Source organism: Electrona antarctica, assembly GCF_951216825.1.
Source record: "Electrona antarctica genome assembly, chromosome: 13".
In the NCBI taxonomy this organism is placed as follows: Eukaryota; Metazoa; Chordata; class Actinopteri; order Myctophiformes; family Myctophidae; genus Electrona; species Electrona antarctica.
In genome coordinates, this window is record NC_136794.1 from 43,815,065 (window position 1) to 43,839,424 (window position 24,360).

Sequence of the window (24,360 nt, forward strand, 5' to 3'; positions counted from 1 at the left end):
AAATGTCTTCAGACAACAGGAAGGTAAATGTCTTCAGACAACACAAGGGAAGGTAAATGTCTTCAGACAACATGAAGGTAAATGTCTTCAGACAACATGAAGGTAAATGTCTTCAGACAACATGAAGGTAAATGTCTTCAGACAACACGAGGGAAGGTAAATGTCTTCAGACAACATGAAGGTAAATTTCTTCAGACAACAGGAAGGTAAATGTCTTCAGACAACAGGAAGGTAAATGTCTTCAGACAACAGGAAGGTAAATGTCTTCAGACAACATGAAGGTAAATGTCTTCAGACAACATGAAGGTAAATGTCTTCAGACAACAGGAAGGTAAATGTATTCAGACAACAGGAAGGTAAATGTATTCAGACAACATGAAGGTAAATGTCTTCAGACAACATGAAGGTAAATGTCTTCAGACAACAGGAAGGTAAATGTCTTCAGACAACATGAAGGTAAATGTCTTCAGACAACATTAAGGTAAATGTCTTCAGACAACAGGAAGGTAAATGTCTTCAGACAACATGAAGGTAAATGTCTTCAGACAACATGAAGGTAAATGTCTTCAGACAACACAAGGGAAGGTAAATGTCTTCAGACAACATGAAGGTAAATGTCTTCAGACAACATGAAGGTAAATGTCTTCAGACAACATGAAGGTAAATGTCTTCAGACAACATGAAGGTAAATGTCTTCAGACAACATGAAGGTAAATGTCTTCAGACAACAGGAAGGTAAATGTCTTCAGACAACAGGAAGGTAAATGTCTTCAGACAACATGAAGGTAAATGTCTTCAGACAACAGGAAGGTAAATGTCTTCAGACAACAGGAAGGTAAATGTCTTCAGACAACATGAAGGTAAATGTCTTCAGACAACATGAAGGTAAATGTCTTCAGACAACATGAAGGTACATTTCTTCAGACAACATGAAGGTAAATGTCTTCAGACAACATGAAGGTAAATGTCTTCAGACAACACGAGGGAAGGTAAATGTCTTCAGACAACATGAAGGTAAATGTCTTCAGACAACATGAAGGTAAATGTCTTCAGACAACATGAAGGTAAATGTCTTCAGACAACACAAGGGAAGGTAAATGTCTTCAGACAACATGAAGGTAAATGTCTTCAGACAACAGGAAGGTAAATGTCTTCAGACAACATGAAGGTAAATGTCTTCAGACAACATGAAGGTAAATGTCTTCAAACAACATGAAGGTAATTGTCTTCAGACAACAGGAAGGTAAATGTCTTCAGACAACATGAAGGCAAATGTCTTCAGACAACATGAAGGCAAATGTCTTCAGACAACAGGAAGGTAAATGTCTTCAGACAACATGAAGGTAAATGTCTTCAGACAACACAAGGGAAGGTAAATGTCTTCAGACAACATGAAGGTAAATGTCTTCAGACAACAGGAAGGTAAATGTCTTCAGACAACATGAAGGTAAATGTCTTCAGACAACATGAAGGTAAATGTCTTCAGACAACATGAAGGTAAATGTCTTCAGACAACAGGAAGGTAAATGTCTTCAGACAACATGAAGGCAAATGTCTTCAGACAACATGAAGGTAAATGTCTTCAGACAACAGGAAGGTAAATGTCTTCAGACAACATGAAGGTAAATGTCTTCAGACAACACAAGGGAAGGTAAATGTCTTCAGACAACATGAAGGTAAATGTCTTCAGACAACAGGAAGGTAAATGTCTTCAGACAACATGAAGGTAAATGTCTTCAGACAACATGAAGGTAAATGTCTTCAGACAACATGAAGGTAAATGTCTTCAGACAACAGGAAGGTAAATGTCTTCAGACAACATGAAGGCAAATGTCTTCAGACAACATGAAGGTAAATGTCTTCAGACAACAGGAAGGTAAATGTCTTCAGACAACAGGAAGGTAAATGTCTTCAGACAACAGGAAGGTAAATGTCTTCAGACAACATGAAGGTAAATGTCTTCAGACAACATGAAGGTAAATGTCTTCAGACAACAGGAAGGTAAATGTATTCAGACAACAGGAAGGTAAATGTATTCAGACAACATGAAGGTAAATGTCTTCAGACAACATGAAGGTAAATGTCTTCAGACAACAGGAAGGTAAATGTCTTCAGACAACATGAAGGTAAATGTCTTCAGACAACATGAAGGTAAATGTCTTCAGACAACAGGAAGGTAAATGTCTTCAGACAACATGAAGGTAAATGTCTTCAGACAACATGAAGGTAAATGTCTTCAGACAACACAAGGGAAGGTAAATGTCTTCAGACAACATGAAGGTAAATGTCTTCAGACAACATGAAGGTAAATGTCTTCAGACAACATGAAGGTAAATGTCTTCAGACAACACAAGGGAAGGTAAATGTCTTCAGACAACAGGAAGGTAAATGTCTTCAGACAACACAAGGGAAGGTAAATGTCTTCAGACAACATGAAGGTAAATGTCTTCAGACAACATGAAGGTAAATGTCTTCAGACAACATGAAGGTAAATGTCTTCAGACAACACGAGGGAAGGTAAATGTCTTCAGACAACATGAAGGTAAATTTCTTCAGACAACAGGAAGGTAAATGTCTTCAGACAACAGGAAGGTAAATGTCTTCAGACAACAGGAAGGTAAATGTCTTCAGACAACATGAAGGTAAATGTCTTCAGACAACATGAAGGTAAATGTCTTCAGACAACAGGAAGGTAAATGTATTCAGACAACAGGAAGGTAAATGTATTCAGACAACATGAAGGTAAATGTCTTCAGACAACATGAAGGTAAATGTCTTCAGACAACAGGAAGGTAAATGTCTTCAGACAACATGAAGGTAAATGTCTTCAGACAACATTAAGGTAAATGTCTTCAGACAACAGGAAGGTAAATGTCTTCAGACAACATGAAGGTAAATGTCTTCAGACAACATGAAGGTAAATGTCTTCAGACAACACAAGGGAAGGTAAATGTCTTCAGACAACATGAAGGTAAATGTCTTCAGACAACATGAAGGTAAATGTCTTCAGACAACATGAAGGTAAATGTCTTCAGACAACATGAAGGTAAATGTCTTCAGACAACATGAAGGTAAATGTCTTCAGACAACAGGAAGGTAAATGTCTTCAGACAACAGGAAGGTAAATGTCTTCAGACAACATGAAGGTAAATGTCTTCAGACAACAGGAAGGTAAATGTCTTCAGACAACAGGAAGGTAAATGTCTTCAGACAACATGAAGGTAAATGTCTTCAGACAACATGAAGGTAAATGTCTTCAGACAACATGAAGGTACATTTCTTCAGACAACATGAAGGTAAATGTCTTCAGACAACATGAAGGTAAATGTCTTCAGACAACACGAGGGAAGGTAAATGTCTTCAGACAACATGAAGGTAAATGTCTTCAGACAACATGAAGGTAAATGTCTTCAGACAACATGAAGGTAAATGTCTTCAGACAACACAAGGGAAGGTAAATGTCTTCAGACAACATGAAGGTAAATGTCTTCAGACAACAGGAAGGTAAATGTCTTCAGACAACATGAAGGTAAATGTCTTCAGACAACATGAAGGTAAATGTCTTCAAACAACATGAAGGTAATTGTCTTCAGACAACAGGAAGGTAAATGTCTTCAGACAACATGAAGGCAAATGTCTTCAGACAACATGAAGGCAAATGTCTTCAGACAACAGGAAGGTAAATGTCTTCAGACAACATGAAGGTAAATGTCTTCAGACAACACAAGGGAAGGTAAATGTCTTCAGACAACATGAAGGTAAATGTCTTCAGACAACAGGAAGGTAAATGTCTTCAGACAACATGAAGGTAAATGTCTTCAGACAACATGAAGGTAAATGTCTTCAGACAACATGAAGGTAAATGTCTTCAGACAACAGGAAGGTAAATGTCTTCAGACAACATGAAGGCAAATGTCTTCAGACAACATGAAGGTAAATGTCTTCAGACAACAGGAAGGTAAATGTCTTCAGACAACATGAAGGTAAATGTCTTCAGACAACACAAGGGAAGGTAAATGTCTTCAGACAACATGAAGGTAAATGTCTTCAGACAACAGGAAGGTAAATGTCTTCAGACAACATGAAGGTAAATGTCTTCAGACAACATGAAGGTAAATGTCTTCAGACAACATGAAGGTAAATGTCTTCAGACAACAGGAAGGTAAATGTCTTCAGACAACATGAAGGCAAATGTCTTCAGACAACATGAAGGTAAATGTCTTCAGACAACAGGAAGGTAAATGTCTTCAGACAACAGGAAGGTAAATGTCTTCAGACAACAGGAAGGTAAATGTCTTCAGACAACATGAAGGTAAATGTCTTCAGACAACATGAAGGTAAATGTCTTCAGACAACAGGAAGGTAAATGTATTCAGACAACAGGAAGGTAAATGTATTCAGACAACATGAAGGTAAATGTCTTCAGACAACATGAAGGTAAATGTCTTCAGACAACAGGAAGGTAAATGTCTTCAGACAACATGAAGGTAAATGTCTTCAGACAACATGAAGGTAAATGTCTTCAGACAACAGGAAGGTAAATGTCTTCAGACAACATGAAGGTAAATGTCTTCAGACAACATGAAGGTAAATGTCTTCAGACAACACAAGGGAAGGTAAATGTCTTCAGACAACATGAAGGTAAATGTCTTCAGACAACATGAAGGTAAATGTCTTCAGACAACATGAAGGTAAATGTCTTCAGACAACATGAAGGTAAATGTCTTCAGACAACATGAAGGTAAATGTCTTCAGACAACAGGAAGGTAAATGTCTTCAGACAACAGGAAGGTAAATGTCTTCAGACAACATGAAGGTAAATGTCTTCAGACAACAGGAAGGTAAATGTCTTCAGACAACAGGAAGGTAAATGTCTTCAGACAACATGAAGGTAAATGTCTTCAGACAACATGAAGGTAAATGTCTTCAGACAACATGAAGGTACATTTCTTCAGACAACATGAAGGTAAATGTCTTCAGACAACATGAAGGTAAATGTCTTCAGACAACACGAGGGAAGGTAAATGTCTTCAGACAACATGAAGGTAAATGTCTTCAGACAACATGAAGGTAAATGTCTTCAGACAACATGAAGGTAAATGTCTTCAGACAACACAAGGGAAGGTAAATGTCTTCAGACAACATGAAGGTAAATGTCTTCAGACAACAGGAAGGTAAATGTCTTCAGACAACATGAAGGTAAATGTCTTCAGACAACATGAAGGTAAATGTCTTCAAACAACATGAAGGTAATTGTCTTCAGACAACAGGAAGGTAAATGTCTTCAGACAACATGAAGGCAAATGTCTTCAGACAACATGAAGGTAAATGTCTTCAGACAACAGGAAGGTAAATGTCTTCAGACAACATGAAGGTAAATGTCTTCAGACAACACAAGGGAAGGTAAATGTCTTCAGACAACATGAAGGTAAATGTCTTCAGACAACAGGAAGGTAAATGTCTTCAGACAACATGAAGGTAAATGTCTTCAGACAACATGAAGGTAAATGTCTTCAGACAACATGAAGGTAAATGTCTTCAGACAACAGGAAGGTAAATGTCTTCAGACAACATGAAGGCAAATGTCTTCAGACAACATGAAGGTAAATGTCTTCAGACAACAGGAAGGTAAATGTCTTCAGACAACATGAAGGTAAATGTCTTCAGACAACACAAGGGAAGGTAAATGTCTTCAGACAACATGAAGGTAAATGTCTTCAGACAACAGGAAGGTAAATGTCTTCAGACAACATGAAGGTAAATGTCTTCAGACAACATGAAGGTAAATGTCTTCAGACAACATGAAGGTAAATGTCTTCAGACAACAGGAAGGTAAATGTCTTCAGACAACATGAAGGCAAATGTCTTCAGACAACATGAAGGTAAATGTCTTCAGACAACAGGAAGGTAAATGTCTTCAGACAACATGAAGGTAAATGTCTTCAGACAACATGAAGGTAAATGTCTTCAGACAACATGAAGGTAAATGTCTTCAGACAACATGAAGGTAAATGTCTTCAGACAACATGAAGGTAAATGTCTTCAGACAACAGGAAGGTAAATGTCTTCAGACAACAGGAAGGTAAATGTCTTCAGACAACAGGAAGGTAAATGTCTTCAGACAACAGGAAGGTAAATGTCTTCAGACAACAGGAAGGTAAATGTCTTCGGACAACACAAAGGAAGGTAAATGTCTTCAGAAAACACAAGGTAAATGAGCAAGGCACCAGCAGGGAGGCGTGAAGGTGACACGCTGAACCTACACACACATCCATCACTGTTACACACCTGTCACACTGTGTGGAGAAAAAAAGCCGTCTAGGACTCTGAATTTCCTTGAAAAAAAAGGGTCTGCCGCCCGTTGGCACTAGACACATTATGCTAATGCTAAATAATCCCGCTAGTATCGGGGGCAGGGTAATTGGACCGCCTCTCCTCTCGACTCATTTCAGCCCCATTTGCTGACAGGATTACTGCCTATTATCCCCCCCCCCCCCCCCCACACACACACACAAAACAAACTGCACCGAGCTCTTTGACTCAGATTTGAGTGTGTGTGCATGTGCGTGTGTGCGTGTGCCTGTGTGCCTGTGTGAGTGTGCGGTGCGCGCGTGCGTGCATGAGCGTGTGTGTGTGTGAGCGTGCACGTGTGTGTGAGCGTGCGTGTGTGTGTGTGTGTGCACAATTGCGAGGGCACACAGCTGTGTGATTTCAGGTTATCATCCTCATAACAATCATGTGTCATTAGGCGTCTCTCTGAGCGAGGATGCTCCAGCAGACGGCGAGACGAGGGGAACGAGGCCCGCGTCTCGTTGTATTGAAATCCTCTTGGTCACGACAGGAACAACGGGACGGCTCAGACATGATCAATGCAAACACAGGAGGACTACATTTCTAATGCGGCTCGTCCCTTCCTAATGCACCACGCTTTCTTCTTCCCAGACATCTTCCTGTCGAGGACCCTCTCAGCGTATCTCAGTGTGACAAAGACGCTACCATCCGCCATAAATGCTGCTGGAACGCCATTAAAGATCTTCTGTTCTTAACCAATAGCCTCCCCCCGTTCGGGCCATGACGACATGAGAGGCCGGGACTCGACGAGTTGTTAATAATAATAATACATTTTATTTATAACGCACTTTACATTTGAAACAAATCTCAAAGTGCTGGAATGGAGGGGAGGGGGCAGGGGAGGGCGGGGGTGATAGGTTTGAAGTGTCTAAAGATAGGAGAAATATCAGCCTGATAAAACACGCACGCACGCACACAGAGAGAGGGAGAGTGCCAACTGACCTTCTCTGAGGTGGTTGAGGGCCATGTTCTTGAGCGCGTTCCCGTCCACCGTGAGCAGTCCGTTGTCGGTGTAGGCAGAGGGCCGGTAGTTGACGTCGGAGCGCGAGCGGCTGTGTCCCTTCTTGAAGGCGGAGTTGGTGGCGGAGGAGGTGGTTGAGCTACAGTTACTGGTGGAGCAGCAACGCGAGAACAGTTAGTTATTTAATCCATTAAACTGTTAACTAAAACTAACCAAATAACAGAAAAACAAGAAATTATGACATAGTCATATTTGTCAGGTGAATGCGCTGTCTCCGATGTGCATCTTTCCTGCTCTCCAGTTTAGATCATAACATTAGCCGGTGCAAAACTTGGGTCTGTGTGTGTGTGTGTGTGTGTGTGTGTGTGTGTGTCTAACCTGGTGGCGGTGCAGTCCTTAGCCTGGGCTGCCAGGTCGTTGGTGGAGCGCGCGCGGCACCTCTTGCCGTAGCGGAGACCCCCGCCGCCCCCGAACCCCCCCAGCCCCAGCACGCTGAAGGCAGAGGGGGGGGTCCCCTGGTGGTCCCCGGGCACGGTGGTCCAGGCCAGGCCCAGGGGTCCCACCTAGAGACAGAATAATACAATATTAAAAAAATAATTTAAATAATAGAACAGTAATGGATTTTCACTACTGACGGAAACTAAATGGAAACCAAGTTATGAAAATTGTCAACAAATGAAAACTAGACTAAAATGTTAGGGAGGGTCTAGTGGACAAGATATCCAGTATAGGTCATTTTACACTTTCCGAGCGCGGCGCACGCTGCGGCTCACCGCTCCAAGAGATGGGTCAAATGCGGAGAACAAATTTCACAGCGGTAACGTGTGTGACTAATCGTACAACTTTGACTTTGACTCAACACGTCGCAGCACAACGTGTGGTGAGCTTGTAGATCGGCTATTTTCAGCAAGTGTAACATCAGCCATTATGACGCCATCAAGGCCTGCCAAAAAAAAATTGTCGACTAAATAAACGGTAGATTTAGTTGCCCCCCACCCCCGCTGCACCTACTGACCTCAGGGTGCTGGTCCCGGGGGGCCAGAAGGCCCCACACTCCGCTGGAGCTCAGCTTCCCCAGGGCCACGCTGGACGCATCCTGCAGCTGCTTGCTGGCCTTCTGCCTGGAGGCCACGTCGTCCCCCTTGTTGGAGTAGGGCTGTCACAGTGAGACACAGTTAGACTGTCTGTCACAGTGAGACACAGTTACACTAGTTGTTGTAGGGCTGTCTGTCACAGTTAGACTAGTTGTTGTAGGACTGTCTGTCACAGTTAGACTAGTTGTTGTAGGACTGTCTGTCACAGTTAGACTAGTTGTTGTAGGGCTGTCTGTCACAGTGAGACTAGTTGTTGTAGGGCTGTCTGTCACAGTGAGACTAGTTGTTGTAGGACTGTCTGTCACAGTTAGACTAGTTGTTGTAGGGCTGTCTGTCACAGTTAAGACTAGTTGTTGTAGGGCTGTCTGTCACAGTTAGACTAGTTGTTGTAGGGCTGTCTGTCACAGTGAGACACAGTTAAGACTGGTTGTTGTAGGGCTGTCTGTCACAGTTAAGACTAGTTGTTGTAGGGCTGTCTGTCACAGTGAGACTAGTTGTTGTAGGGCTGTCTGTCACAGTGAGACTAGTTGTTGTAGGGCTGTCTGTCACAGTGAGACTAGTTGTTGTAGGGCTGTCTGTCACAGTTAAGACTAGTTGTTGTAGGACTGTCTGTCACAGTGAGACTAGTTGTTGTAGGGCTGTCTGTCACAGTGAGACTAGTTGTTGTAGGGCTGTCTGTCACAGTGAGACTAGTTGTTGTAGGGCTGTCTGTCACAGTTAAGACTAGTTGTTGTAGGACTGTCTGTCACAGTGAGACTAGTTGTTGTAGGACTGTCTGTCACAGTTAAGACTAGTTGTTGTAGGACTGTCTGTCACAGTGAGACTAGTTGTTGTAGGACTGTCTGTCACAGTGAGACTAGTTGTTGTAGGACTGTCTGTCACAGTGAGAGACAGTTAGACTAGTTGTTGTAGGACTGTCTGTCACAGTGAGAGACAGTTAGACTAGTTGTTGTAGGACTGTCTGTCACAGTGAGACTAGTTGTTGTAGGACTGTCTGTCACAGTTAAGACTAGTTGTTGTAGGACTGTCTGTCACAGTTACACTAGTTGTTGTCAGTTACACTAGTTGTTGTAGGGCTGTCTGTCACAGTTAGACTAGTTGTTGTAGGGCTGTCTGTCACAGTGAGACACAGTTAGACTAGTTGTTGTAGGACTGTCTGTCACAGTTAGACTAGTTGTTGTAGGACTGTCTGTCACAGTGAGACACAGTTACACTAGTTGTTGTAGGGCTGTCTGTCACAGTTAAGACTAGTTGTTGTAGGACTGTCTGTCACAGTTAGACTATTTGTAGTAGGACTGTCTGTCACAGTTAGACTATTTGTTGTAGGACTGTCTGTCACAGTTAGACTAGTTGTAGTAGGACTGTCTGTCACAGTTAGACTATTTGTTGTAGGACTGTCTGTCACAGTTAGACTAGTTGTTGTAGGACTGTCTGTCACAGTTAGACTAGTTGTTGTAGGACTGTCTGTCACAGTTAGACTATTTGTTGTAGGACTGTCTGTCACAGTTAGACTAGTTGTTGTAGGACTGTCTGTCACAGTTAGACTAGTTGTTGTAGGACTGTCTGTCACAGTTAGACTAGTTGTTGTAGGACTGTCTGTCACAGTTAGACTAGTTGTTGTAGGACTGTCTGTCACAGTTAGACTATTTGTTGTAGGACTGTCTGTCACAGTTAGACTAGTTGTTGTAGGGCTGTCTGTCACAGTGAGACACAGTTAGACTAGTTGTTGTAGGGCTGTCTGTCACAGTTAGACTAGTTGTTGTAGGGCTGTCTGTCACAGTTAGACTAGTTGTTGTAGGACTGTCTGTCACAGTTAAACACAGTTAAGACTGGTTGTTGTAGGACTGTCTGTCACAGTTAGACTAGTTGTTGTAGGGCTGTCTGTCACAGTTAGACTAGTTGTTGTAGGACTGTCTGTCACAGTTAGACTAGTTGTTGTAGGACTGTCTGTCACAGTTAAACACAGTTAAGACTGGTTGTTGTAGGACTGTCTGTCACAGTTAGACTAGTTGTTGTAGGACTGTCTGTCACAGTGAGACTAGTTGTTGTAGGACTGTCTGTCACAGTTAGACTAGTTGTTGTAGGACTGTCTGTCACAGTTAGACTAGTTGTTGTAGGGCTGTCTGTCACAGTTAGACTAGTTGTTGTAGGGCTGTCTGTCACAGTGAGACTAGTTGTTGTAGGACTGTCTGTCACAGTGAGACACAGTTAGACTAGTTGTTGTAGGGCTGTCTGTCACAGTTAGACTAGTTGTTGTAGGGCTGTCTGTCACAGTGAGACTAGTTGTTGTAGGGCTGTCTGTCACAGTTAGACTAGTTGTTGTAGGACTGTCTGTCACAGTTAGACTAGTTGTTGTAGGACTGTCTGTCACAGTGAGACACAGTTAGACTAGTTGTTGTAGGACTGTCTGTCACAGTTACACTAGTTGTTGTCAGTTACACTAGTTGTTGTAGGACTGTCTGTCACAGTTAGACTAGTTGTTGTAGGGCTGTCTGTCACAGTGAGACTAGTTGTTGTAGGGCTGTCTGTCACAGTTAGACTAGTTGTTGTAGGACTGTCTGTCACAGTGAGACACAGTTACACTAGTTGTTGTAGGACTGTCTGTCACAGTGAGACTAGTTGTTGTAGGGCTGTCTGTCACAGTTAGACTAGTTGTTGTAGGACTGTCTGTCACAGTGAGACACAGTTACACTAGTTGTTGTAGGACTGTCTGTCACAGTTAGACTAGTTGTTGTAGGGCTGTCTGTCACAGTGAGACTAGTTGTTGTAGGGCTGTCTGTCACAGTTAGACTAGTTGTTGTAGGACTGTCTGTCACAGTTAGACTAGTTGTTGTAGGGCTGTCTGTCACAGTGAGACTAGTTGTTGTAGGGCTGTCTGTCACAGTTAGACTAGTTGTTGTAGGACTGTCTGTCACAGTGAGACACAGTTAGACTAGTTGTTGTAGGACTGTCTGTCACAGTGAGACACAGTTACACTAGTTGTTGTAGGACTGTCTGTCACAGTGAGACTAGTTGTTGTAGGACTGTCTGTCACAGTGAGACACAGTTAGACTAGTTGTTGTAGGACTGTCTGTCACAGTTACACTAGTTGTTGTCAGTTACACTAGTTGTTGTAGGACTGTCTGTCACAGTTAGACTAGTTGTTGTAGGGCTGTCTGTCAGTTACACTAGTTGTTGTAGGGCTGTCTGTCACAGTTAGACTAGTTGTTGTAGGACTGTCTGTCACAGTTAGACTAGTTGTTGTAGGGCTGTCTGTCACAGTTACACTAGTTGTTGTAGGGCTGTCTGTCACAGTGAGACACAGTTAGACTAGTTGTTGTAGGACTGTCTGTCACAGTTAGACTAGTTGTTGTAGGACTGTCTGTCACAGTTAGACTAGTTGTTGTAGGGCTGTCTGTCACAGTGAGACTAGTTGTTGTAGGACTGTCTGTCACAGTTACACTAGTTGTTGTAGGGCTGTCTGTCACAGTTACACTAGTTGTTGTAGGACTGTCTGTCACAGTTAAGACTAGTTGTTGTAGGGATGTCTGTCACAGTGAGACACAGTTACACTAGTTGTTGTAGGGCTGTCTGTCACAGTTAGACTAGTTGTTGTAGGGCTGTCTGTCACAGTTAGACTAGTTGTTGTAGGACTGTCTGTCACAGTTATACTAGTTGTTGTAGGACTGTCTGTCACAGTTATACTAGTTGTTGTAGGACTGTCTGTCACAGTGAGACACAGTTAGACTAGTTGTTGTAGGGCTGTCTGTCACAGTTAGACTAGTTGTTGTAGGGCTGTCTGTCACAGTGAGACACAGTTACACTAGTTGTTGTAGGGCTGTCTGTCACAGTTAGACTAGTTGTTGTAGGGCTGTCTGTCACAGTGAGACACAGTTAGACTAGTTGTTGTAGGACTGTCTGTCACAGTTAGACTAGTTGTTGTAGGACTGTCTGTCACAGTTAGACACAGTTAAGACTGGTTGTTGTAGGACTGTCTGTCACAGTGAGACACAGTTAGATTAGTTGTTGTAGGACTGTCTGTCACAGTTAGACTAGTTGTTGTAGGACTGTCTGTCACAGTTAGACTAGTTGTTGTAGGGCTGTCTGTCACAGTGAGACACAGTTAGACTAGTTGTTGTAGGACTGTCTGTCACAGTTAGACTAGTTGTTGTAGGACTGTCTGTCACAGTGAGACTAGTTGTTGTAGGACTGTCTGTCACAGTTAGACTAGTTGTTGTTGGGCTGTCTGTCACAGTGAGACACAGTTAGACTAGTTGTTGTAGGACTGTCTGTCACAGTTAGACTAGTTGTTGTAGGACTGTCTGTCACAGTGAGACTAGTTGTTGTAGGACTGTCTGTCACAGTTAGACTAGTTGTTGTAGGACTGTCTGTCACAGTTAGACTAGTTGTTGTAGGGCTGTCTGTCACAGTTAGACTAGTTGTTGTAGGACTGTCTGTCACAGTTAGACTAGTTGTTGTAGGGCTGTCTGTCACAGTTAGACTAGTTGTAGGGCTGTCTGTCACAGTTAAGACTGGTTGTTGTAGGACTGTCTGTCACAGTGAGACTAGTTGTTGTAGGACTGTCTGTCACAGTTAGACTAGTTGTTGTAGGACTGTCTGTCACAGTTAAACACAGTTAAGACTGGTTGTTGTAGGACTGTCTGTCACAGTGAGACTAGTTGTTGTAGGACTGTCTGTCACAGTTAAGACTAGTTGTTGTAGGGCTGTCTGTCACAGTTAAGACTAGTTGTTGTAGGGCTGTCTGTCACAGTTAAGACTGGTTGTTGTAGGGCTGTCTGTCACAGTTAAGACTGGTTGTTGTAGGACTGTCTGTCACAGTGAGACTAGTTGTTGTAGGGCTGTCTGTCACAGTTAAGACTAGTTGTTGTAGGACTGTCTGTCACAGTGAGACTAGTTGTAGGGCTGTCTGTCACAGTGAGACTAGTTGTTGTAGGGCTGTCTGTCACAGTTAAGACTAGTTGTTGTAGGGCTGTCTGTCACAGTTAAGACTGGTTGTTGTAGGGCTGTCTGTCACAGTTAAGACTGGTTGTTGTAGGACTGTCTGTCACAGTGAGACTAGTTGTTGTAGGGCTGTCTGTCACAGTTAAGACTAGTTGTTGTAGGACTGTCTGTCACAGTGAGACTAGTTGTAGGGCTGTCTGTCACAGTGAGACTAGTTGTTGTAGGGCTGTCTGTCACAGTTAGACTAGTTGTTGTAGGGCTGTCTGTCACAGTGAGACTAGTTGTAGGGCTGTCTGTCACAGTTAGACTAGTTGTTGTAGGGCTGTCTGTCACAGTGAGACTAGTTGTAGGGCTGTCTGTCACAGTGAGACTAGTTGTTGTAGGACTGTCTGTCACAGTTAAGACTAGTTGTTGTAGGGCTGTCTGTCACAGTTAGACTAGTTGTTGTAGGGCTGTCTGTCACAGTTAAGACTAGTTGTTGTAGGGCTGTCTGTCACAGTGAGACACAGTTACACTAGTTGTTGTAGGACTGTCTGTCACAGTTAAGACTAGTTGTTGTAGGGCTGTCTGTCACAGTTAAGACTAGTTGTTGTAGGACTGTCTGTCACAGTTAGACTAGTTGTTGTAGGACTGTCTGTCACAGTGAGACTAGTTGTTGTAGGGCTGTCTGTCACAGTGAGACTAGTTGTTGTAGGACTGTCTGTCACAGTGAGACTAGTTGTTGTAGGGCTGTCTGTCACAGTGAGACTAGTTGTTGTAGGGCTGTCTGTCACAGTTAAGACTAGTTGTTGTAGGACTGTCTGTCACAGTTAAGACTAGTTGTTGTAGGACTGTCTGTCACAGTTAAGACTAGTTGTTGTAGGACTGTCTGTCACAGTTAGACTAGTTGTTGTAGGACTGTCTGTCACAGTTAAGACTAGTTGTTGTAGGGCTGTCTGTCACAGTTAGACTAGTTGTAGGGCTGTCTGTCACAGTTAAGACTAGTTGTTGTAGGACTGTCTGTCACAGTGAGACTAGTTGTTGTAGGACTGTCTGTCACAGTTAAGACTAGTTGTTGTAGGGCTGTCTGTCACAGTTAAGACTAGTTGTTGTAGGGCTGTCTGTCACAGTGAGACTAGTTGTTGTAGGGCTGTCTGTCACAGTTAAGACTAGTTGTTGTAGGGCTGTCTGTCACAGTGAGACACAGTTAGACTAGTTGTTGTAGGACTGTCTGTCACAGTTAAGACTAGTTGTTGTAGGGCTGTCTGTCACAGTGAGACTAGTTGTTGTAGGGCTGTCTGTCACAGTGAGACTAGTTGTTGTAGGGCTGTCTGTCACAGTTAAGACTAGTTGTTGTAGGGCTGTCTGTCACAGTGAGACACAGTTACACTAGTTGTTGTAGGACTGTCTGTCACAGTTAAGACTAGTTGTTGTAGGGCTGTCTGTCACAGTTAAGACTAGTTGTTGTAGGACTGTCTGTCACAGTTAGACTAGTTGTTGTAGGACTGTCTGTCACAGTGAGACTAGTTGTTGTAGGGCTGTCTGTCACAGTGAGACTAGTTGTTGTAGGACTGTCTGTCACAGTGAGACTAGTTGTTGTAGGGCTGTCTGTCACAGTGAGACTAGTTGTTGTAGGGCTGTCTGTCACAGTTAAGACTAGTTGTTGTAGGACTGTCTGTCACAGTTAAGACTAGTTGTTGTAGGACTGTCTGTCACAGTTAAGACTAGTTGTTGTAGGACTGTCTGTCACAGTTAGACTAGTTGTTGTAGGACTGTCTGTCACAGTTAAGACTAGTTGTTGTAGGGCTGTCTGTCACAGTTAGACTAGTTGTAGGGCTGTCTGTCACAGTTAAGACTAGTTGTTGTAGGACTGTCTGTCACAGTGAGACTAGTTGTTGTAGGACTGTCTGTCACAGTTAAGACTAGTTGTTGTAGGGCTGTCTGTCACAGTTAAGACTAGTTGTTGTAGGGCTGTCTGTCACAGTGAGACTAGTTGTTGTAGGGCTGTCTGTCACAGTTAAGACTAGTTGTTGTAGGGCTGTCTGTCACAGTGAGACACAGTTAGACTAGTTGTTGTAGGACTGTCTGTCACAGTTAAGACTAGTTGTTGTAGGGCTGTCTGTCACAGTGAGACTAGTTGTTGTAGGGCTGTCTGTCACAGTGAGACTAGTTGTTGTAGGACTGTCTGTCACAGTTAGACTAGTTGTTGTAGGACTGTCTGTCACAGTTAAGACTAGTTGTTGTAGGACTGTCTGTCACAGTTAGACTAGTTGTTGTAGGGCTGTCTGTCACAGTTAAGACTAGTTGTTGTAGGGCTGTCTGTCACAGTGAGACTAGTTGTTGTAGGGCTGTCTGTCACAGTTAAGACTAGTTGTTGTAGGGCTGTCTGTCACAGTTACACTAGTTGTTGTAGGGCTGTCTGTCACAGTTACACTAGTTGTTGTAGGGCTGTCTGTCACAGTTAAGACTAGTTGTTGTAGGGATGTCTGTCACAGTGAGACACAGTTACACTAGTTGTTGTAGGGCTGTCTGTCACAGTTAGACTAGTTGTTGTAGGTCTGTCTGTCACAGTTAGACTAGTTGTTGTAGGACTGTCTGTCACAGTTATACTAGTTGTTGTAGGACTGTCTGTCACAGTTATACTAGTTGTTGTAGGACTGTCTGTCACAGTGAGACACAGTTAGACTAGTTGTTGTAGGGCTGTCTGTCACAGTTAGACTAGTTGTTGTAGGGCTGTCTGTCACAGTGAGACACAGTTACACTAGTTGTTGTAGGGCTGTCTGTCACAGTTAGACTAGTTGTTGTAGGGCTGTCTGTCACAGTGAGACACAGTTAGACTAGTTGTTGTAGGACTGTCTGTCACAGTTAGACTAGTTGTTGTAGGACTGTCTGTCACAGTTAGACACAGTTAAGACTGGTTGTTGTAGGACTGTCTGTCACAGTGAGACACAGTTAGATTAGTTGTTGTAGGACTGTCTGTCACAGTTAGACTAGTTGTTGTAGGACTGTCTGTCACAGTTAGACTAGTTGTTGTAGGGCTGTCTGTCACAGTGAGACACAGTTAGACTAGTTGTTGTAGGACTGTCTGTCACAGTGAGACTAGTTGTTGTAGGACTGTCTGTCACAGTTAGACTAGTTGTAGGACTGTCTGTCACAGTTAAACACAGTTAAGACTGGTTGTTGTAGGACTGTCTGTCACAGTTAGACTAGTTGTTGTAGGACTGTCTGTCACAGTTAGACTAGTTGTAGGACTGTCTGTCACAGTTAGACTAGTTGTTGTAGGACTGTCTGTCACAGTTAGACTGGTTGTTGTAGGACTGTCTGTCACAGTTAGACTGGTTGTTGTAGGACTGTCTGTCACAGTTAGACTAGTTGTAGGACTGTCTGTCACAGTTAGACTAGTTGTTGTAGGACTGTCTGTCACAGTTAGACTAGTTGTAGGACTGTCTGTCACAGTTAGACTAGTTGTTGTAGGACTGTCTGTCACAGTTAGACTAGTTGTTGTAGGACTGTCTGTCACAGTTAGACTAGTTGTAGGACTGTCTGTCACAGTTAGACTAGTTGTTGTAGGGCTGTCTGTCACAGTTAAGACTGGTTGTTGTAGGGCTGTCTGTCACAGTTAGACTAGTTGTTGTAGGGCTGTCTGTCACAGTTAGACTAGTTGTAGGGCTGTCTGTCACAGTTAGACTAGTTGTTGTAGGACTGTCTGTCACAGTTAGACTAGTTGTAGGACTGTCTGTCACAGTTAGACTAGTTGTAGGACTGTCTGTCACAGTTAAACACAGTTAAGACTGGTTGTTGTAGGACTGTCTGTCACAGTTAGACTAGTTGTTGTAGGGCTGTCTGTCACAGTTAAGACTGGTTGTTGTAGGACTGTCTGTCACAGTTAGACTAGTTGTTGTAGGGCTGTCTGTCACAGTTAAGACTGGTTGTTGTAGGGCTGTCTGTCACAGTTAGACTAGTTGTTGGAGGGCTGTCTGTCACAGTTAAGACTGGTTGTTGTAGGGCTGTCTGTCACAGTTAGACTAGTTGTTGTAGGGCTGTCTGTCACAGTTAAGACTGGTTGTTGTAGGACTGTCTGTCACAGTTAGACTAGTTGTTGTAGGGCTGTCTGTCACAGTTAAGACTGGTTGTTGTAGGACTGTCTGTCAATATCTCACAACGGGTAAGGGCTAGTAATTGCAATTAACGATCATTTTATTTTTGTTTTGTATTTTTTGCATTGAACATTGGAACGTTACAATTTGTATTTCTGTTTGCCATTTAGGCTTAGTAATCACAAGTTGCACAGGGGCAGTTATTGTATATCAGGGGCAGTTATTGTATATCAGGGGCAGTTATTGTATATCATTCTCCCTGCTCTGGATGGTTATATAATTGTGTCGAGCAGGGAGAAAAATGCAGCAGAGCCGAACGCCAAGACAAAATGTTATATGCACACTTGTATTCTCATTCCATAATAAATATTGGTTAAATCTATTTGTGAGTTATCTGACTGAACTAAATAAATGTATTTTTGAAAATAAAATGTAAAATGTAATAACTGTGACGGGCCTACCCTGGCATGGCTCTGGCTCGTGTCAGGACTCCCACCCAGGCAGTGGAGGAAGTCCTCCTCGGTGGCCTCCAACGCGGGGCTGATGTCGCCCACAACGTCCAGCCCCTCCATGTCTGGGCCTGGGTCTTCTCCCTGGGCCGGGGGCCCGGCCTGGGTCTTCTCCCTGGGCCCTGGGCCGGGGGCCGGCCTGGGTCTTCTCCCTGGCCCTGGGGCCGGCCTGCGTCTTCTCCCGGGCTGGGCTGGAAGTATTTCAGTGCCACACGGGTTCACAGGTAGAGTGGAAAAAAACTCACCCACATGTTGGCGACATCCAGATCATCTCCCTTGTGTTCGTCCTTCTGGAAGCAAAACGATTTCAAGAATGGGGGACAGGGCTGTAGATGCTTTACTAGCTAACGACTATAACGTTTGACCACTAAAGTCATGTAGCTCCTCTCTCTGACCAGTATAAAGTCATGGAGCTCTCGTCCAGGAAGAAGGCCCTCTCTCTCTGGCGGCTCTACCCCTCACGTCAGGGCTCTCGTCCAGGGAGAAGCTGCTCTTTCCCTCACGTCAGGGTGTCAGGGCATCGGAGGAGGGGGGGGGGGACTTCACTTAAGCCAAAACGTGACACACACACACACACACACATTCAGCGGCACGGGGGTTGCCAGAAACGCTGCCAGAAATTACACCGATTTAGGCGGAACGATTGCTCTACTTAGCTAAATACACATGGAGGCTTCAGAACACAGCGAGGGAAGCTGAACTGGGGGCGAGTGGTGAAGGGGGGAGTCAGGCGGGGGTTTGGGGAGACGTCCAGACTCGATGGGGGAGTCAGGAGGGGGTTTGGGGAGACGTCCAGGCTCGACGGGGGAGTGGACATGAAGCATCAGCTGGCCCGGTGCGGACACTCGTCATCCTGCTCAGATCGCATCGATGCTGTCAGCTTCATGCGGCTTGTGGTTTCACTCTAATAGCAGAGAGAGAGAGAGAGAGAGAGAGAGAGAGAGAGAGAGAGAGAGAGAGAGAATATAAATTAGACATGGTCTGTCAAGGGACACCGTCCGCAACTAAACAATACAAGATAATTTATTATCAAAAGGGCAAAGCTCTCTGTCTACCGAGCAGTCTTCCTTCCTACTCTCAACGATGGTCATAAAGTGTGGGTCATGACCCAAAGAATAAGGTTGCGAATACAAGCGGCCGAAATGAGTTTTCTCCGACGGGTGGCTGGCATCTCGCTTAGAGATAGGGTGAGAAGTTCAGTCACATGAGAGAGACTCGGAGTAGAGTCACTGCTTCTTCTCCTGGAAAGAAGCCCACTGGCCTTGGAACGTCTCGGGATCCCCCAGGAGGAAGTTACTAATGTTGCTCTGGAGAGGGAAGTCTGGAGCTCTCTGGTGGAGCTGTTGACCCGACTACGGATAAGCGGTTGAAGATGGATGGATGGATGGATCAAACAGGGCGCGGTATATCAGTGTTTCTCAAACTTCACTGTCTGCTGTACCCCTTCTACATGTGTTCAGAGTCCCAAAGCACCCACTTTGCCCAACTACGACATTTGCTTAGAAAACTGCAAAGGAAAACACTATTTTAATAGACTAAGCCTTGGGGCTTACATTTTGGATGTGCCCTTTCCTTTTATCAACACATTTGTTCATTAATTCATTAATTCATTCATTCATTCATTGCTATCACATAATGCGTAAATGAATGAATGATGGCCTATTTGAAGTATATAACATTACAAATACATGTTAGTCAATATGTCAATATGTTCAAAATACTCCAAAGAGGCATCTCTTTCCATTCACTAACAGTTGTCTAGTGGAGATTTTTCAAAGTAAGTTAATTTGTTTACCACCAACATACAGATCAGCAACTTGACACTATTTTGTCAAAGTTTAACATTTAAACACAATAGTAAAATACTTTGTTTGTTTCCATTGTCCACTTTCTCTCCTCCCGGCAGTACATCGACGCACTGATTTGACAGCATATCATTCTAGCCTATACAGTACAGTACAGTACAGTACAGTACAGTACAGTACAGTACAGTACAGTACAGTACAGTACAGTACAGTACAGTACAGTACAGTACAGTACAGTGTCAGTCAGAGTCAGCCCCCACTTACAGCATGTGAAGAAACACACAGAAAACGAAACACTCTTTAAAGACAAAACATGAAGTTACCACGGCTGAGTTAACTTGAGCCTAACCCTGAATCACAACAACATATAAACAAACTAAAAAGTAAACCTATTACCTACTGTAGTGTAGAAGTACTGGAGTGTCCTTACATACTGTACATATAGTCGTCATAATTCCTTCAGGTATAAAGCCTCATGTATGGCCAGGAGGAATACAGGCTCTCTACACAGCATCATATTATACAGTAGCATTCCCTCCCTTTGGCCGTCTCCCTGACAGATGATGATAGTCATCAGCTAGCCTAGCATGGTGACGGTGGGGGGGGGGATGGGTGGAGTTCAATTCACACTCACACTATCTACGGTATCCATCCATCTATCCATCCATCCATCCATACATCCATCCATCCATCCATCTGCTCATGTCTCTCTGTCTATCTCTGTGTGTTGCCAGATTCTGTGAGAGGGATTTAAGCAACCGGGGTCTATGGAAACAACAAGCCCCAAAAGACACAAACTATAGTAGGCCACACATGCAATCAAGAACACCTTAAACCTAATACACATCATGGGCCGTTGTAAATGAGTGCTGCACCATTCTTGCTCAAAGGGGAAACTCGATTTTCTTCCATGAAAGTATTCATTGTCTTTAGTCTGTATAGTTGCTGAACATTGCTACGTTCAAAATGTGTCACCTGGAGCCATCTTTTTTTTTTTAATTCATGATTCTAAAAAAAGGTCTTCTAAAATCTAAATCTTAAAAGTTTTCTGATCAACCTATGTTTCAATGTCATTGGTGATTAACAATTTTCATGTCAAGGACCCCCAGAATTATCTGTATTTGACCGTGGACCCCCATCTGAAAATATGCTGTTCCAGCATACAGCTAAAGTATAATGTAATGCTTAAAACACCAAAAGGGGTTCCCGTCCTGAATGGGATAAACAACATTTAGGAAGAGAGCCCAAATAAGCAACTAAATTTACTACACTTTAAAAACTAGACCCAATATTTAAGGAACTTTGCCGAAAATTAATCCAAAGTGACTTACAACAAGCAGACATGGCAACACCTCCTCTCTCCCCATATTATGATGTACTGTCTGAGTGTCTCTGCGCCTCTCTCTCTCTCTCTCATTGATTTCCCTCCCTCTCTCGTCCCACTGAACAGTCCAGCAGGGACTTCCACTTTCCTCCACACACACACACACACACACACACACACACACACACACACACACACACACACACACACACACACACACACACACACACACACACACACACACACACACACACACACACACACACACACACACACACATCAATTATTTAGAGGCCATGATGACATCACCGCTAGCCAATCCGCACGCAGCATTTGGCTGTCAGCGATTCCGGAGTGTAAGGGTTTAGGAAATAAGGAGTCTCAAGAGCACCGCAGCTCCGGGGACCCCCAGGGGTCCTTGAGGGAGTTCCAGGGGGTCCCCAGCTAAATGATAGTTGGAACCAAATGGACCCTCTCTGGGAGGGGCATGCATTTGCAATTTATATCATTCCAACTTCCAAGTAGGCCAGTGCCCAACTGGCACCGCTCTAGTCCCTAACAATTATTAGCAAAAGCTGGCAAAATATATTTTTCCAGAAATAGTGAAAATAGCCGATCTATAAGCTCCCAACAACATGCAGGCATGGCACAACGTGGCTTTTTCTTCACAAACTGTTATACGACCGAGTATGATAGAGCTTTAGTGGTTCTGTCTGTTAACTATGGAATCTACACTATGACATCATCAGGGATGATAGTAAATCAGGGTCAGGGACCATAGTAAATGGGACGTGCTGTCGCATGTATAAATATCTATTATTATTTGATGAATCAAATAAAAATTGCATAGAATAAAGAAGATGATAATTAAAGATCATGGATGGTTGCAGCTGTGCTGTTATGACAGGAGTGTATTTGATGATTCATGACAGATCAGTGACCTTGACTCACTGATGACACATCAAGCCACACGTCCATCTTTGTAGTTTTTGTTATACGCATCGACACAAACAGCAACTAAATTGAGTAAAACAGTGCTTATCACGGTATCCCAGCATCACACTTTGATGGTGCGCAAATTTGTGTGCAAAACAATAGCACTATCCACAGTCTCGTCGTGAGCTTGCAGATCTGCCATTTTTCACTATTTTATTTTAAATAATCCCATTCGTTAAATCATAATCGAGGCAAAGGTTTGTGTTACTGATTCGAAGTGGTCTCCCACGGTCCGTCCTACCACGGCTCATCGATGTACGCATCATTCCATCAGAGCTCAGGGAATTAAAGGATATTTTGCGCTGCCATGATTCTCCCCCTTCATCAGTCAATAACCTAGGGCAGGGGTCCTTGAGGGGGTTCCAGGTGGTCCCCCATACGGGTCCATTTGGTTTCATGTTACACTCTCAAGAGTTAAATTATTGTTAAGCACCTGCATTACTTAATTTACCAGAAGTCTATAGCCATATCCTGTTATCTCTCCTAATGGTACCAACATCAATACAGCATGGAAATGTGGACAAAGTCTTATCCAACGACAACAAATATTGAGGCTTAAATTGAGGCTAAACGTCGTCAAATGGTGGTCCGTGACTCAACTGCCGAATAACTAATGGACCTCGATATGAAAAGGGTTGAAAACCACTCTGCTCTAGGGACTTGTTTTCCATGACTATAATTATAATAATAATAGAGTGTAGTTTGTATATATATATATATATATATATATATATATATATATATATATATATATATATACACACACAAACTACACTCTACACATGAAAGATGGAACAACTATGGAAGCATAAAAGCTGTTTCGTTTACAATGTAGGAATTTAGACGCTCTTAATCCAGAGCGATTTACAGTGAAGCAAGAACAACACCATTGGTAATAAATAATAAATACATCTAATCCATAGAAACAGTCATCTTACTCATCTAGGATCATCAGTGAACCCAGAACCTGAATCTGACAGTAGAATATCCACATACACTGAAACCTGCCATCTGTCCACATTTAGCAAGCTATCTAAAATCCTATTTTAGAATTCACACAGACATTACTTTAGTCCATGTTCCAAATCTTTTATCATTATTACTATTATCATTATTACATTGTTGGGAGAAGATGGAGGTTCCCCAGTGAATGTGTACATGTGTGTCCGCTCGTCCAGGCTGTGTGTCCAATAAATGATAACAATAATAATAACAATGAGAGCAGAAGGTCAACGATGGTAAACAACACCATCAGCTGTTAGCCGCTATGCTAACGTTAGCACACACACACACACACACACACACACACACACACACACACACACACACACACACACGTCCTCCTCCTACAGCCGAGCACAGGTCTGTTCTTCAAAATAACATCGTTATTATAAATATAAACAAAGCGCCTCCAACTCACCTTCTGTTTCTGTTTACTAATAATGTGTCATTTGTTTTTTTCTGTAGCCGGTGTGTCACCGCGAATGTCGTCCTGAAGGAAAACGGAGCGGCACCGGTTCATGGTTCCATGCGTCAGTCAGCCCTCTGCAGAACATGAACACAGAGGGTGGGGGGGGTGTACCGGTGTTATTAGTTAATTACAAATAATTATATGAATTAATTAATTAATTCATATATTGATTTGGCCGTGGACCCCCATTTGAGACACCCATAAGAGAACATGGTGTGTGTTAAATGATTGCAAATATTAAGAAAGAAAGAAAGAAAGAAAGAAAGAAAGAAAGTGTTGTAGATAGCCTTTTGAGGAAAACAAACAAATGAATGCAGTGAGATCATTTAAAATACCCTCATGGAGCACGCTATCTCTGCGCGTCCTTTAATTGGTGAAGTTTAAGAACGGACAAATGTATTAAGGTTTAACGTGTATTTAATCAAATTGCATAAAGATAAAATATTACAGATTGAATAATAGAATGAGTTACAGAGATCTCTGGGCGTCCAAAATGCTCTCCCTCTCAGCAATACATAGTCACTCACCGAGTGGCAGTTCATGAAGTCTGGCACACTTAACAATGCAAAAGGTTATTTCCACTGAATCATCATTTCTGTGCATCCCCTTCTGGGAGACTTCTGCTTTTCCTTGGGGTGATATATTGGTCATATAGCCATTTTCAACAGAAGGATATTCCAACAAAAGAAAGAGGGGGGGGGGGGGGGGGGGCAGGGCCGGATCTACCATATGGGCACTTGCCCAGGGGCCCTTGGGCACCAGGGGACCCTTTTTTTTTCTTTTTGTTTTTTAGCTCAACAGAAAATGTCCCTGCTAATCCGAATTAAATAAA

The 24,360-nt window shown here is 43.1% G+C and overlaps 1 protein-coding gene across 1 annotated transcript in view; it reads right to left on the bottom strand.

Annotated features, from left to right (window-relative positions):
- Positions 1-23,600, bottom strand: part of LOC306935007 (pleckstrin homology domain-containing family M member 3-like) — a gene marked incomplete at its 3' end in the record, with an annotated part of 75,711 nt that extends 52,111 nt beyond the window's left edge. The window contains exons 1-5 of the mRNA XM_079517829.1: positions 23,478-23,600; positions 17,885-18,836; positions 8,328-8,468; positions 7,691-7,875; positions 7,294-7,460 (exon numbers count right to left, since the gene is read on the bottom strand). Of these exons, the coding sequence (XP_079373955.1) occupies positions 7,294-7,460; positions 7,691-7,875; positions 8,328-8,468; positions 17,885-17,995 (604 nt within the window). The 5' untranslated portion in view covers positions 17,996-18,836; positions 23,478-23,600. The remainder of the gene's footprint in view (positions 1-7,293; positions 7,461-7,690; positions 7,876-8,327; positions 8,469-17,884; positions 18,837-23,477) is intronic.
- Between the last annotated feature and the right edge of the window lie 760 nt (positions 23,601-24,360).